This window comes from Schistocerca gregaria, chromosome X, assembly GCF_023897955.1.
Source record: "Schistocerca gregaria isolate iqSchGreg1 chromosome X, iqSchGreg1.2, whole genome shotgun sequence".
NCBI classification, from domain to species: Eukaryota; Metazoa; Arthropoda; class Insecta; order Orthoptera; family Acrididae; genus Schistocerca; species Schistocerca gregaria.
The window spans coordinates 693,001,267-693,016,030 of record NC_064931.1 but is presented as its reverse complement, the minus strand read 5'-3'; the positions used below and the strand labels follow the sequence as shown (position 1 = coordinate 693,016,030).

Below are 14,764 nucleotides of genomic sequence, written 5' to 3'. Positions count from 1 at the left end.
CCATAATGCTTCAAATGTCGTCGAACTGCTCGTGCGGTTGGTTGTTGTCTTTCGAACGTCCCCATCTGTTGACTCAGGGATAGAGACGTGGCTGCACGATCCATTACAGCCATGTGGATAAGATGCCTGTCATCTCGACTGCTAGTGATTCGAGGCCGTTTGGATCCAGCACGGCGTTCCGTATTACCCTCCTGAACCCACCGATTCCATATTCTGCTAACAGTCATTGGATCTCGACCAACGCGAGCAGTAATGTCGCGGTACGATAAACCGCAAAATGCGTACCATCACGTTTCCGACTATCATAAAGGTCGAATTGTAGCCTATCGTTGAATACACCATTGCAGGCGCTCCTGTCTGCGATGCAACATCAAGGGTAACCGCAGCCATGGTCTCCGAGCTGATAGTCCATGCTGCTGCAAACGTCGTCGAACTGTTCGTGCAGATGATTGTTGTCTTACGAACGTCCCCATCTGTTGACTCAGGGATCGAGACGTGGCTGCACGATCCGTTATAGCCATGTCGATAAGATGCCTGTCATCTCGACTGCTAGTGATACGAGGCCGTTGGGATCCAGCACGGCGTTCCGTATTACCCTCCTGAACCCACAGATTCCATATTCTGCTAACAGTCATTGGATCTCGACCAATGCGAGCAGCAATGTCGCGATACGATAAAGCGTAATCGCGATGGGCATAAACCGCAATCGCGATGTTCTATAGTTCGACCTTTATCAAAGTCGGAAACGTGATGGTACGCATTTCTCCTCCTTACACGAGGCATCACAACAACGTTTCAGCAGGCAACGCCGGTCAACTGCTGTTTGTGTATGAGAAATCGGTTGGAAACTTTCCTCATATCAGCATGTTGTAGGTGTCGCCACTGGCGCCAACCCTGTGTGAATGCTCTGAAAACCTAATCATTTGCATATCACAGCATCTTCTTCGTGTCGGTTAAATTTCGCGTCTGTAGCACGTCATCTTCGTGGTGTAGCAATTGTAATGGCCAGTAGTGTACAATCGTATGGGGTATTAACCGAAGTTTGTGACTAGACTGAAGATCTCTTAGCACGAAGGGAGCATCATGTAAGAGGTTCGAAGAGTCATTGACAGACTTTTGCAAATGATACAGTTATGTATAATGAATAACTTTCCTAAAAAAAATTAAACATTGTCAGATATTGATAAGATTCCAAAGACTAGAAACTTGCTTCAAAGTTTCATAAATATAAAATTGTGCGTTTCACATAATGAAGAAACTTAGCACCTTATGACTACAATATCAGTAACTTACAACTGGACTCAGCCAGTTTATACAAATACCGAGTTGTACCAAGTAGTATTCATATGAAGCGGAACAATTACATAGGATGTACCATAGTTAAATAAGGTGGCACACTTCAGTTCATTCGTATGTTACTAATAAAATACGGTAAAGTCTATGGGACCTGTGCCAAACAGAACTAAAAGGGTATTGATGTTTAGAATCAATAGCAGCACAAATGGTCACAGGCTTCCCTAGATCCCTCGGAGAGCACCATGGCGATGCAGGGATATTTATCATGGCTAGAGGTAATATTAGGCAATTTTAGTGTTATGTCCCATGGGAGTTGCAAAATTTTATCTTGTGCACTTATTAGCACTCAGTTTCTAAAGACTGTGTTGGGTCTTGCCCACTCGTCTCGTATAGAGAGTGCCTAAGGTATGCTGCGTTCTCGGAATCCTATACAACACTTCAAGCAAATAACATTAGTAGTTTTATTTCTGTATAGCAAATTGACACTACTTTAGTTGTATTTACAAATGTGTCGCAAATGACATGCAAACAGTAAGAGTCTTCACTATAGACAAAGTCGAAGTAAGCGCTTGATGTGGATCACTACAATGTGTTCTGCGAGTGCCAGTCTACAACCGTCCAGTGATGTCCGTATACGGAGCCGATCTGAGCGCTAACGTCCGGCCGAAGCTGGTAGGAGTGGCGCTTATATTCACTTCTTGCAGAGGTCGCTCATGGCGGAGCACGGTTCCTGTCAGCGGGCTGTTTGCTGACGTTTCCTCACAGCCTTCTCTGGTATTCGTCCTCTTCGTTCCATCGCTTGTCGTTACGCTAGAACATTCCTCCGCGCCAAAGGGACAGGCCGTCGTCTTGTAGGGAGTGCGACCACGGCGAGGGATGCAGGAGTGTGGGAGCAACGTTGGGCAGGAAGCTGTGGCTGCAAGGGACGTCAAGCTTCTGGCTATACCCCCCATCTGGCCTGCGCTTTAGCGGAAACGTCCCCCGGAAAACGACCAGAAGGGTATGCATCCACTTCCTGCTTCCATGAACCAGATGAAGAAGGCGGCGACTGCTGCAGTGTGGGTGGGTCCAGCTCCATCGGTGGGACGAGAGGCGGTAGAGGAGGCGAAGGCTCCGTCTCCATAAGGTCATTATGCGGTGTCGCGAAAACAGCCTCTGGCGGCTGCTGTGGCCGCGCTGTCCTCTGGACCTGGGAATCTGAGGGGAGAGACACTGAAACATCATCGTGTACATGACAGAGTCAAAATTGATTTTGATGGCGGTGCTGCAAGGCATCTGGGCGTGAACCGAAATACATGCAAGCGCGATGTAGACGGACGATCTCGCCTCACGCCCATCGTCTGCTGCGGCTAAAATTCCTGTAAAAGACAATATCATGCGGCGCGAAGCGACACTTGCGGCTTTCCTTCGGCGCTGGATGCTGAGGAGGGTGGAGCAGGTGGAGCAGTGTCCGATGGCGGCGACCGTGAAGCAGTTCCTCCGGGGATGATCCATCTCGTGGGTGCAAACAATATGAGGCGAGAAACAGTTGCAGTGCTTGATCCCTGGTGTGTTCGGAGCGAAGTTTGCCCATCTGCTGCTCGAATGTGTTGACAAAACGTTCCGCTTCGCCGTTTGACTGTGGATGGAACGGTGCACTAGTTAGATGCTCCTTGCCATTGCGATGGCAAAATGTTTCAAATTTATTTGACGTGAACTGAGGGCCGTTGTCTGACACTATTTCTTCAGGTAAACCCTCGAGGCAAAAAATCGATGACAACACCTCAGTTGTGCTACGTGACGTTGTCGAGTTCATTGGCACATCAAAGGAAAACTTGCTATACGAGTCAACCACAATGAATCAACGAGTGTTCCAGAAAGGTCCTGCAAAGTCTATGTGCACACGTTGCCATGGCGATTGCGACTTAGGCCAAGAGAGAATTTTTGTGGTGGAGCGGACTGATTTTCCGCACATGCGTGACACTGTGACGTCATCTGTTTTATTTGGGCGTCAGTGCAGTGTCGACACCCTAATTGTTGAGTACAAACAATCCCCCTGTGTCCTTGGTGAAGTAACTGCAACACTTCTTTTTGCAAAGCTTTAGGGATCAACACACGTGACTGTCCATTGTCAGTTTGAACAAGAATTGCACCTTGCTGTACAGCTAGGCCATGCCGACGTGCAAAGTATCGGCGCACTATAGAGTTCTTTATGTTATTCAGTGAGTGAGGCCAAGATGTGCGAATGTAGGTTAGAAAATTGTTCAAATCTGGATCAGCTTCCGTGGCCTGTGCAATTTTCCTGTAGTTCAGAGGAAATGACTGAAGCAATTTAGAATCCTGAGCATCGATGTGAGAACAAGATGCAGCAGAAGCGTCAGTATCAGGGCCAATCGGAAGACGTGAAAGTGCGTCCGCATTACCATGTTGAGCTGTCGGACAGTACACTATCTCGTACTGGTATTGAGGCAAGAGCAAAGCCCATCGTTGCCATTTTTGGGCAGGTTGTACAGGAACCGGTTTAGTCGGATGAAACAAGGACTGCAAAGGCTTGTTATCCGTTACTAAGTAGAATTTTCTGCCATAAAAATAATGGTGGAATGTGGTCTTTAAGTTTTTGAAAAGCTACTTGACACTCATCTGTCCAAACAAAGGGGACATTCTTGCGACGCAAGCGAGGCAACGGAGCTGCGATTTGTGCAGCATTCGGTATGAATCGAATATAATAGTTCATTTTTCCTAAAACTGACTGCAATTCTGCGATATTGCGAGAAACTGCTTGGAAGTGAGATTAAACAGAGGTATTCACATGGGAAAAAGTGAAATAAGGATGTTTTGCGGCTATTTGACGGTAATGTACGGAAGTATGGAAAGGAGACTAGTGAAAAATATGGGATTATTCAAACGGTCAGACATTTTGGAGAACAGTCGTGAGGAGCAGATTGAATCTCCAGTAGTGGAGGCAAGAGGAATGGAGTAGTTTGAGCGGCTCATTATGCTGATGGGGCGGATGGTATCACTCATGTCAAGTTTCGTGAGAGGGAATTTTGCCTTAAAAGTGTCACCTAGAGGTCACTCTCTGTTTCACTGAAGAATAGCTACTGCGTACACGTGGCAGTACATGAATAATTAACCACTATATTTATTATGAAGCACTTAATTTTATTATTAGTGTGTTAATACGACTGTGAGGCGTATTTTCGATAAATTCCAGTCTTTATTATTCCGATATGATCATTGTTCATAAATCACTTCTATACTCTCACCTAGAAGAGGAATAAAACGACAACGAAAGTTTCTTGTTACCATTAATTTCTCTATGCGCTCCACAACTGTTTGTGTAATTAATGAAAGGGCCGCTCCAGCTGCTCTGTAGAACATTATTTAGTCCACTGCCGTTTTAGAGTTTTTTTGTTAAGCCATTCTCAAGAGAATTTGACACTGTCCTACATCAAATAGTTGTATATAGGTATATAATTGTACACACTAAGATAACAAAAAAGATCCGCCACTAAGGAGTTAGACAAATTGATTTCATATTCTTACTCATAGAGGTATCGATGGAAAATGGAAAACAGTAAAATTTGGTTTCCGATGGATGAATGTGTGACGCCGCTGTGCAATTTCACAGTGAGACTGGGAAGGATAGTAAACAGGGGACATGACGCTACGAGAGCATAACGTCTTTGGGAATTGCATTCCGTGAACTCAATTGGGCAATAACTTTGCCTCGCAGACAGACGTATGGACAATACAGACAGATATCAGCATTTGACAGAGGACGTGTAGTTGGGCTCAAAAAGCCAGTTGGAGTAACCGGCGAATCGCTTGACATTTGAATAGAAGCAATGCCCCTATTCATCGATGTTGGCAGGAATGGGTGAACCACGGCTGAACGCAGCGGCAAGAAGGAAGCGATCGATCTAGAGGGACGAGAGAACGAGAGGACCAAGCAACTGTCAGAGAAGCACTCAGACCCCCAGATTCAACATTATCATCAATTCGACGTGCAACTGGTGCTTCAGTGACTACGATAAACATTAATAGGTGGCTCATAGAAAGGGGGGAGGGGGGGAGCTCGCACCCCTTGCGCCGAATGCCATTGACCTGTGTACACCAGTCAAACCGTTTGCAGTGGTGTAGCGCACAATCGAACTGGATCTCATTGACTGGAGTGGAGTTGTCTTCAGTAGTGACTCCTGGTTCCAATTAAGCCCAGATTACCAGCGAAGATGGGTCAGGAGACGCCCCGCACAGCTGTGGGATACCAACCCGACTGTCGTCCGCCGTATAGAGGCGACAACCAGGAGTGATGGTCTGGTATGCCATTTCCTTTCATAGTAGGACACCGATTGTCGTCAGCGCCATCCTTACAATACAACAGTACGTCGACAATATTCTACGCCCCGTTTTGTTGCCCTTCGTGGTAAGCCACCATAGGCTTACATGTCAGCAAGATAATGCCAGCTTACGCAGGGCGAGAGTTTCTACTGCTTGTGTTCGTGCGTACCAAACCCTACTTTGGCCAGCAAGGCCGCTGGATCTCTCCCAACTGAGAATGTGCCACATAACGCGCTCTTTCGCACATAGACGGCGGTTCTGCAACACAAATTGTCCACCTACCTCGACACTGCTGCAGATCTGCACACGTAACTCCTGACTGCAGGTACTTAAGATATTTCAGAAAAGCAGTGTTGAAGAAACTGATATTTCATAACTACACGTCGGAGGCCGCTATAAGTACAAAAAGCTGAAAATAGTCTTGTGAACTCTACAGAATAAATCGGAAATGGTTACTGTTCAAATTTCTAAGTTCAAAGGTCCTTTTAAACTTTCATTCGGATTTTTTTTATTGCTATTGGCGATCGCGCCCTAGCTGCGACGCCACAAATGTTTGGAGCATTGCGGACTGAGCCCTCCAATCAGATCGGGATTTTCAGGATCTAACGCTCTAATTGGACAGAATTTGGCGCGATAACCCAATCAATGTCAAGCCGAATAACAGCTTGCATAAGAGGCAGATGTGGACCAACGCGTTATTAACTCGCTTAATTAGTGAAGCTCTTTCTCTTCAACAAATTAACCAATTTTCTGAAATAATAATAGGTGTAGATCACATCTACCGATTTTCGTTCCATTCTGATGATTCCTTCGTGGTGCTTCGTTTTTTATGTCTTAGAGCAAATAATACAGTCTCAGAAGACTAATTCTCACGATATCATCAGACAAACAAACTTTTAAATCACTCAGGTTTTTATAACCTTTGGACATTACTTATAACATTCACGTTTTATAGTCCATATGTTCATAAACATATGTAAGCCCTGTTTTCTCCATCTTCAATTATGTACTTACTAACATTTACCGTATGTATGGCAACTTCAGATCCAATTGCGAATGGCTTAACAAAAAAAGCCGAAGTCGGTAGTGGACTAAATAAAATTCTACACAGCAGATGGAGCGTCTTCTTCATTAGTTTATTGTTACTGTTCTATTTGCCATTTGCGTTCAGTGCCCAGCTAAATCCTTGATTAGAATAACAAAGTGATTGACAGTTCAGTACAGTTCAGAGTCCAAATGGGCGACACTGCCACAGCGCAGTAACTCACGCTCGCAATATGCCCACAGTAGGAACAGCTGTGCACTGCCATACAGGGTACATTTGCACACTGCCCTATTTACGCCTTTTATTCAGTTCTTTTCGCAGCGTCATAATGGGCTTGACATTTCCACTGCCGGCTTCAGGTATTCTTAAACGTTCCACACTCATAAACAACGAAACAGAACCGGAGCTATTAAGACACTGCCCTCAAGTATCCTTTGCTGCAGACTGGTAAGTGACGCCTGAGGTGGCAAGGTGAAACGGCAATGATGAACAGGACAGAAAGTGGGACACATGTTATTCCCCGAATGCTGTCACTGTGATAGCTGTTCTTTAAAAACTAGATTTAAATTACTTTGTTGTTCTGATCTAGGAAGCTCTCTCTCACACGCACACACATGATACGGTGCTCTCATCAGCAGTCACAACATTTCGCACCAGTATAGATGAATGGAAGAAATGAAGAATAAAATATAACGAACATCAAATTTACGATCGTTTTAAATATATTGACAGGCAGAAAAGAGGAAATGAATAACTTTTAGGTATTTCATAGAAGGAAACACAGACACTGGAAAATAATGCTGAAATAGAATCTTTTCCCAAACTATGACACTGGGACACTCAGATGTTTCGGACGGGTGGTAGGGACAGAGCATCGAGTGACATTGTACTGAGTGCACTATCCGAAAATTACCTCAAGCGATTAAACAGAGAACCGACTCGTGGAGATAACATCTTGGACCTACTGATAACAAACAGACCCAAACTTTTCGACTCTGTATGTGCAGAACAGGGAATCAGTGATCATAAGGCCGTTGCAGCATCCCTGAATATGGAAGTTAATAGGAATATAAAAGAAGGGAGGAAGGTTTATCTGTTTAGCAAGAGTAATAAAAGGCAGATTTCAGACTACCTAACAGATCAAAACGAAAATTTCTGTTCCGACACTGACAATGTTGAGTGTTTATGGAAAAAGTTCAAGGCAATCGTAAAATGCGTTTTAGACAGGTACGTGCCGAGTAAAACTGTGAGGGACGGGAAAAACCCACCGTGGTACAACATCGAAGTTAGGAAACTACTGCGAAAGCAAAGAGAGCTTCACTCCAAGTTTAAACGCAGCCAAAACCTCTCAGACAAACAGAACCTAAAAGATATCAAAGTTAGCGTAAGGAGGGCTATGCGTGAAGCGTTTAGTGAACTCGAAAGTAAAATTCTATATACCGACTTGACAGAAAATCCTAGGAAGTTCTGGTCTTACGTTAAATCAGTAAGTGGCTCGAAACAGCATATCCAGACACTCCGGGATGATGATGGCATTGAAACAGAGGATGACACGCGAAAGCTGAAATACTAAACACCTTTTCCAAAGTTGTTTCACAGAGGAAGACCGCACTGCAGTTCCTTCTCTAAATCCTCGCACAAACGAAAAAATGGAGGACATCGAAATAAGTGTCCAAGGAATAGAAAAGCAACTGGAATCACTCAGCAGAGGAAAGTCCACTGGACCTGACGGGATACCAATTAGATTCTACACAGAGTACGCGAAAGAACTTGCCCCCCTTCTAACAGCCGTGTACCGCAAGTCTCTAGAGGAACGGAAGGTTCCAAATGATTGGAAAAGAGCACAGGTAATCCCCGTCTTCAAGAAGGGTCGTCGAGCAGATGCGCAAAACTATAGACCTATATCTCTGACGTCGATCTGTTGTAGAATTTTAGAACATGTTTTTTGCTCTAGTATCATGTCGTTTTTGGAAACCCAGAATCTACTCTGTAGGAATCAACATGGATTCCGGAAACAGCGATCGTGTGAGACCCAACTCGCTTTATTTGTTCATGAGACCCAGAAAATATTAGATACATGTTCCCAGGTAGATGTTATTTTTCGCCGGCCGCGGTGGTCTCGCGGTTCTAGGCGCGCAGTCCGGAACCGTGAGACTGCTACGGTCGCAGGTTCGAATCCTGCCTCGGGCATGGCTGTGTGTGATGTCCTTAGGTTTAAGTAGTTCTAGGGGACTGATGACCACAGCAGTTGAGTCCCATAGTGCTCAGAGCCATTTTCTTTTTTTTTTTTTTTTTTGCTATTTTTCTTTCCTTCCGGAAGGCGTTCGATACAGTTCCGCACTGTCGCCTGATAAACAAAGTGAGAGCCTACGGAATATCAGACCAGCTGTGTGGCTGGATTGATGAGTTTTTAGCACACAGAACACAGCATGTTGTTATCAATGAAGAGACGTCTACAGACGTTAAAGTAACCTCTGGTGTGCCACAGGGGAGTGTTATGGGACCATTGCTTTTCACAATATATATAAGTGACCTAGTAGATAGTGTCGGAACTTCCATGCGGCTTTTCGCGGATGATGCTGTAGTATACAAAGAAGTTTCAGCATTAGAAAATTGTAGCGAAATGCAGGAAGATCTGCAGCGGATAGGCACTTGGTGCAGGGAGTGGCAACTGACCCTTAACATAGACAAATGTAATGTATTGCGAATACATAGAAAGAAGGATCCTTTATTGTATGATTATATGATAGCGGAACAAACACTGGTATCAGTTACTTCTGTAAAATATCTGGTAGTATGCGTGCGGAACGATTTGAAGTGGAATGATCATATAAAATTAATTGATGCTAAGGCGGGTACCAGGTTGAGATTCATTGGGAGAGTCCTTAGAAAATGTAGTCCATCAACAAAGGAGGTGGCTTACAAAACACTCGTTCGACCTATAATTGAGTATTGCTCATCAGTGTGGGATCCGTACCAGATCGGGTTGACGAAGGAGATACAGAAGATCCAAAGAAGAGCGGCGCGTTTCGTCACAGGGTTATTTGGTAACCGTGATAGCGTTACGGAGATGTTTAACAAACTCAAGTGGCAGACTCTGCAAGAGAGGGTGCGTTTCTGGACGAGGTATCGAATATATTGCTTCTCCCTACTTATACCTCCCGAGGAGATCACGAATGTAAAATTAGATAGATTAGAGCGCGCACGGAGGCTTTCAGACAGTCGTTCTTCCCGCGAACCATACAAGACTGGAACAGGAAAGAGAGGTAATGACAGTGGCACGTAAAGTGCCCTCCGCCACGCACCGTTGGGTGGCTTGCGGAGTATAAATATAGATGTAGATGTATGTAAGACTGTAGCCGTGCGACTGTTTCTGTTGTTGTCATAGCTCCTATGTCGAAATTAATTCTGGGAAATGAACGTCCTGCCAAACAAAACACCACAGGATACTCTTTCTTTTACATTGTAACCTATGTTGCTTTTCAACACACCCTCATATATACACTATATGATTAAAACTATATGGACACCTGGCTGAAAATGACTTAAAAGTTCGTGGCTCCCTCCATCAGTAATGCTGGAATTCAGTATGATGTTGGCCCACCTTTGGCCTTGATGACAGCTTCCACTCTCGCAGGCTTACGTTAAATTAGGTGCTGGAAGGTTTCTTGAGAAAAGGAAGCCCATTCTTCACGGAGTGCTGCACTGAGAAGAGGTATCGAAGTCCGTCGGTGAGGCCTGGCACGAAGTAGGGGTTCCAAAACATCCAAAGGTGTTCTATAGGATTCAGGTCAGGACTCTGTGCAGGCCAGCCCATTATAGGGATGTTGTTGTGTAACCACTCCGACGCAGGCCGTGCCATATGAACAGGTGCTCGATCGTGTTGAAAGATATAATCGCCATCCCCGAATTGCTCTTCAACAGTGGGAAGCAAGAACGTGCTTAAAACATAAATTTAGGTCTGTGTTGTGATAGTGCCACGCGAAAGTACAAGAGATGCAAGCCCCTTCCATGAAAAACACGACCACACAGTAACACCACCGCTTCCGATTTTTATTGTTGGCACTGCACACGCTGGCAGATGACGTTCACCCGGCATTCTCCATACTCAAACCCTGCCATCTGATCGCCACATTGTGTACCGTGATTCGTCACTCCACACAACGTTTGTCCACTGTTCAGTCGTCCAATGTTTACGCTGCGTACGCTAAGCGAGGCGTCGTTTGGCACTTACCGGTGTGATGTGTGGCGTGTGAGTAACCGCCCGACCATGAAATCCACGTTTTCTCACCTCCCACCTAACTGCCATAGCACTTGCAGTGGATTCTGTTTCAGTTTGGAATCCCTGTGTGATGATCTGGATAGATGTGTGCCTGTTACACATTACGACCCTCCTCAACTGTCAGCGGTCTCTGTCAGTCAAGAGACGAGGTCGGCCTGTACGCTTTTGTGCTGTACGTGTCCCTTCACGATTCCACTTCACTATCACGTCGGAAACAGTGGACCTAGGCATGTTTAGGAGCGTGGAAATCTCGCGTACAAATGTATGACACAAGTGACACCCAATCACCTGACCACGTTCGAAGTCTGTGAGTTTCTCGGAGCGCCACATTCTGCTCTATCACGATGTCTAATAACTACTGAGGTCGCTGATATGGAGTACCTGGCAGTAGGTGGCAGCACAATTTATCTAATACGAAAAACGTATGTTTTTGGGGGTGTCCGGATACTTTTGAGTCCATAGGGTACATACATTTGTATAATATATGTGGAATTTGTTTCTGTTTCACTTTTAACAGTATACCATGCAGATTTCATTTTATTAGAGACATATTTGTGCATTAAATAGTTAAAGTACTATCGCACACAGAACAAAGGTCACACAATTTACAGACACGACTTTTCTCCCTTAAGTACCCGTAACTGAAGACTGTGGCGACAGGAATGACATCCAGCCACAAGTAAGATAGATTTGCCAAATCTTGAGTGCAGCGAATCCCACACAAGATGGGGTTATAGTTAAGAAAAAGAAGAAGTAGAAGAGACATATTTGTGCATGATCATTTGTCGTTATATTTCTTCCTCTCACACCTCCATACAAGATGTCCCAACATGCTCTGGTAATAGGCTTAGCGTCGAATTTTAGTGATATGTTCTGATTATACATTAATTTTGTTAATTTTCCTCATTTTGGTAGGGGAGGCAGAGGCTAATTCAAATTCAATAAGAACAATTCAAACAAACTGTAGCTGAAAATCTATTTTACATTATGCTTTACTTCATTGCTGACTTAGTAGAATACAGGGCACTGCATTGGAAGAAATTGCCTACTTCCATAAAATCAAACATACGATTATTTTAATTTCAGGACACGGCAGGACAAGAGAGATATAGGACGATCACTACAGCATACTATCGAGGTGCCATGGGCTTCATACTGATGTATGACATCACCAACGAAGAATCTTTCAACAGTGTTCAGGACTGGTAAGTAAACAACACCAGCAAATATAACAGCCATGTTGTGTGATGGTAAGAATATAAATAGAACTGTCATATCTCTTTGTGCATCAGGCCACACAGTCCTTAAGAGACTTCACTAGCAGTAGGAAACAATACATATTTGTGACAGGGTTGTTAGCACAGAGCAGTTTTCATAATCATTAAATCAGTACAATGTGGTTTTTTACTATTGCATAATGATATGGTAGGTGCAGTTAAATGTGTCTGATTGCAAGTGACTTTTGACTTCTGCTCTTATGGACTACAACAGGAAACTCAAATACGTCAGTTAGTAGATACAGAAAACAACATTCCTTCTGTTCGGTAAAAAAAGTTTCATGAAAATTATTGTACACTTAAGTTTAACATGATATGAATCTAAAACATGTTTTTGTATGTTTCTTATAGTTAAAATTAAACACATTCTAAAATACCCTAAAAACTTTAAGATCAAAGCTGTTTCACAGAACTGCATTGCTGACTGTAAGAGCAAATGTTTTCTCGTTTAACTGAGTGAGTGGGTATGTCCTTCAGTTTATCTAGTTATATCTAAACTAGAAAGTAATTTCTTGCTCCTATTTAAACAATTTTCATAACAAGTTGATTCAGAAAACTCATAAAATCTTAAAGAAAATGCAACCATTATCTGTTCGTTCTGAAGTCAACCACATGAAGAATAAGGTCTTTTGAAAAGTTAAACAGATTAATGAAAGTTTTTAGGACTAAAATATAGTAAACTTCAAGACTATGCATGGGTACTACACCAATTTTCTAGTTTTTGCCATAATTTAAGATCAAGTTACAAGAATCTGATCAATCTGAATTATAGAAAAAGAAATCTAAGAACTAATGAAATACCCTCAATATCAGTGACATGTATCATGACCAAAAGATGATGCAGTTGTTGAAAGATCATTGTTTCCTTTCACTTTCGGAACTACAAGAACAAACAAATACAACATCATGTTCCATATTTGCTATATTTTTTAAAATGTAGCTTCATCACTATTCCTAGACAGAAAATTTTGTTAATAGTTATTTGGTTATCGAACCAGTGAGGCACATCACACATAAATTTGTACTCTTTCCTCTGAGGCTAATCCTGTGTATTTTGACGTTACTGAGCATGCAGGATTAGGAATAACTTTGACTTCCAAACAAAAACATGTGTAACATGATAGGTATCTCTCTTCCATTCTGAATCAGTGATTCAAAAAAAATAATAATAATAATAAGTAAACTGGAATGAGGATCGTTGTTTTCGTTTACATGTATCTTGTACATGATTTTCCACTGCTTATCACAACATAGGACTTCATGTTCAAATGCACAAATCCACAAATTTTGAATTTTTTACTTGTTTCCATAAAATAAAGATAAGGTAGACTAGAGGAAATCTGACTGCTGAGTATAAATGATGTGTACATAAAAGTACTACTGTTGATTTGGATTCTGTATGTTTCTGGGGTTTCCAGTAATAGTGAAAATAGTACTGCACAGTCAGAATTTTCCTTTAGTTGTAAATTAATACTCACAGTAATACAGACATAAACATTTTGTAGTGATTTAAACCCAATATAAAGAAAAATATCTTATGTATACAAATAAGGTACAATTTACTATGTGCAATAAGCAGAGACCACACTGCATCCTACACTGTAGGGACGTATTTTAAATGTGAGTGGCAAGAACTCATTAAAAAACTGGATGTTATATTTTTGATTTGCAGTAGAGTACACTTTAGAATATATAAACTATATTTGCTGCTATCTGCATAGGTTTGTCAATTACATTGTGAACTACACATTCAAAAATTACTTTCTTGGATCTCTGTCTCTGTCTCTCTCTCACTCTCTCTCTCTCTCACTCACTCACTCACACACACACACACACACACAGAGAGAGAGAGAGAGAGAGAGAGAGAGAGAGAGAGAGAGAGAGAGAGAGAGAAAGAGAGACCCACTATATTCTGTCCTATTAGAAAGAAATTAAGTTGAAGGGATATGTAAGTAATAGAATTGTGAAACGCACTGCTCTAGAACATTACACAGCAACAGGATACTAATAAACATTTGTGACTGTATAAATATTATAAAAAACTCTACTTCCTAATGATGTTTCTAAGAAATCAAATAATTTAAACGCAGCAGGAAATAATGATGCGCAGATTAGTCTCCCTGAGATGTTAATTGGTGATATTGAAATGTATATTACAGGCAATGTTTTAACATGTTCAGAATTAAAATCCTGAGTACAGCTCAATGATCCATAGGACATTAGTCAAACTACTAAATAATGTGCTTTATTTAGCCCAGTCAATGCAACACTATACTTTAAAATTGTGGAGCAAAGCAGATAACAGTTGCAAGGAAAAGATATGCATAGATCACAAGAGAGTAATATCTGAGTGATGTAAATACAGAAATCATTTGTATGCATGTCATAAAAGGAATCATAAAAAATCAGTTAAACCACATTCCTTTATACAGATGCTTGTCAGGTATGTAAACAAGAAAGTTGTGAATTAGTTAACCTGTTTACAATACAACTTCCACCCTGTGTACTTGCATCCAACAGTACACTTATCTTCCGCCCCCTCTC

General features: G+C 42.5%; 1 protein-coding gene across 7 annotated transcripts in view; it reads left to right on the top strand.

The window, feature by feature from the left end:
* The window catches only part of LOC126297692 (ras-related protein Rab-3), a 757,051-nt gene that overhangs the window by 702,597 nt on the left and 39,690 nt on the right, over nucleotides 1-14,764 (top strand). For all 7 annotated transcript variants that reach the window (XM_049988812.1, XM_049988810.1, XM_049988814.1 and 4 more), the window contains one exon: nucleotides 12,030-12,148. In XM_049988812.1, coding sequence (XP_049844769.1) covers nucleotides 12,030-12,148 — 119 coding nt within the window. The remainder of the gene's footprint in view (nucleotides 1-12,029; nucleotides 12,149-14,764) is intronic.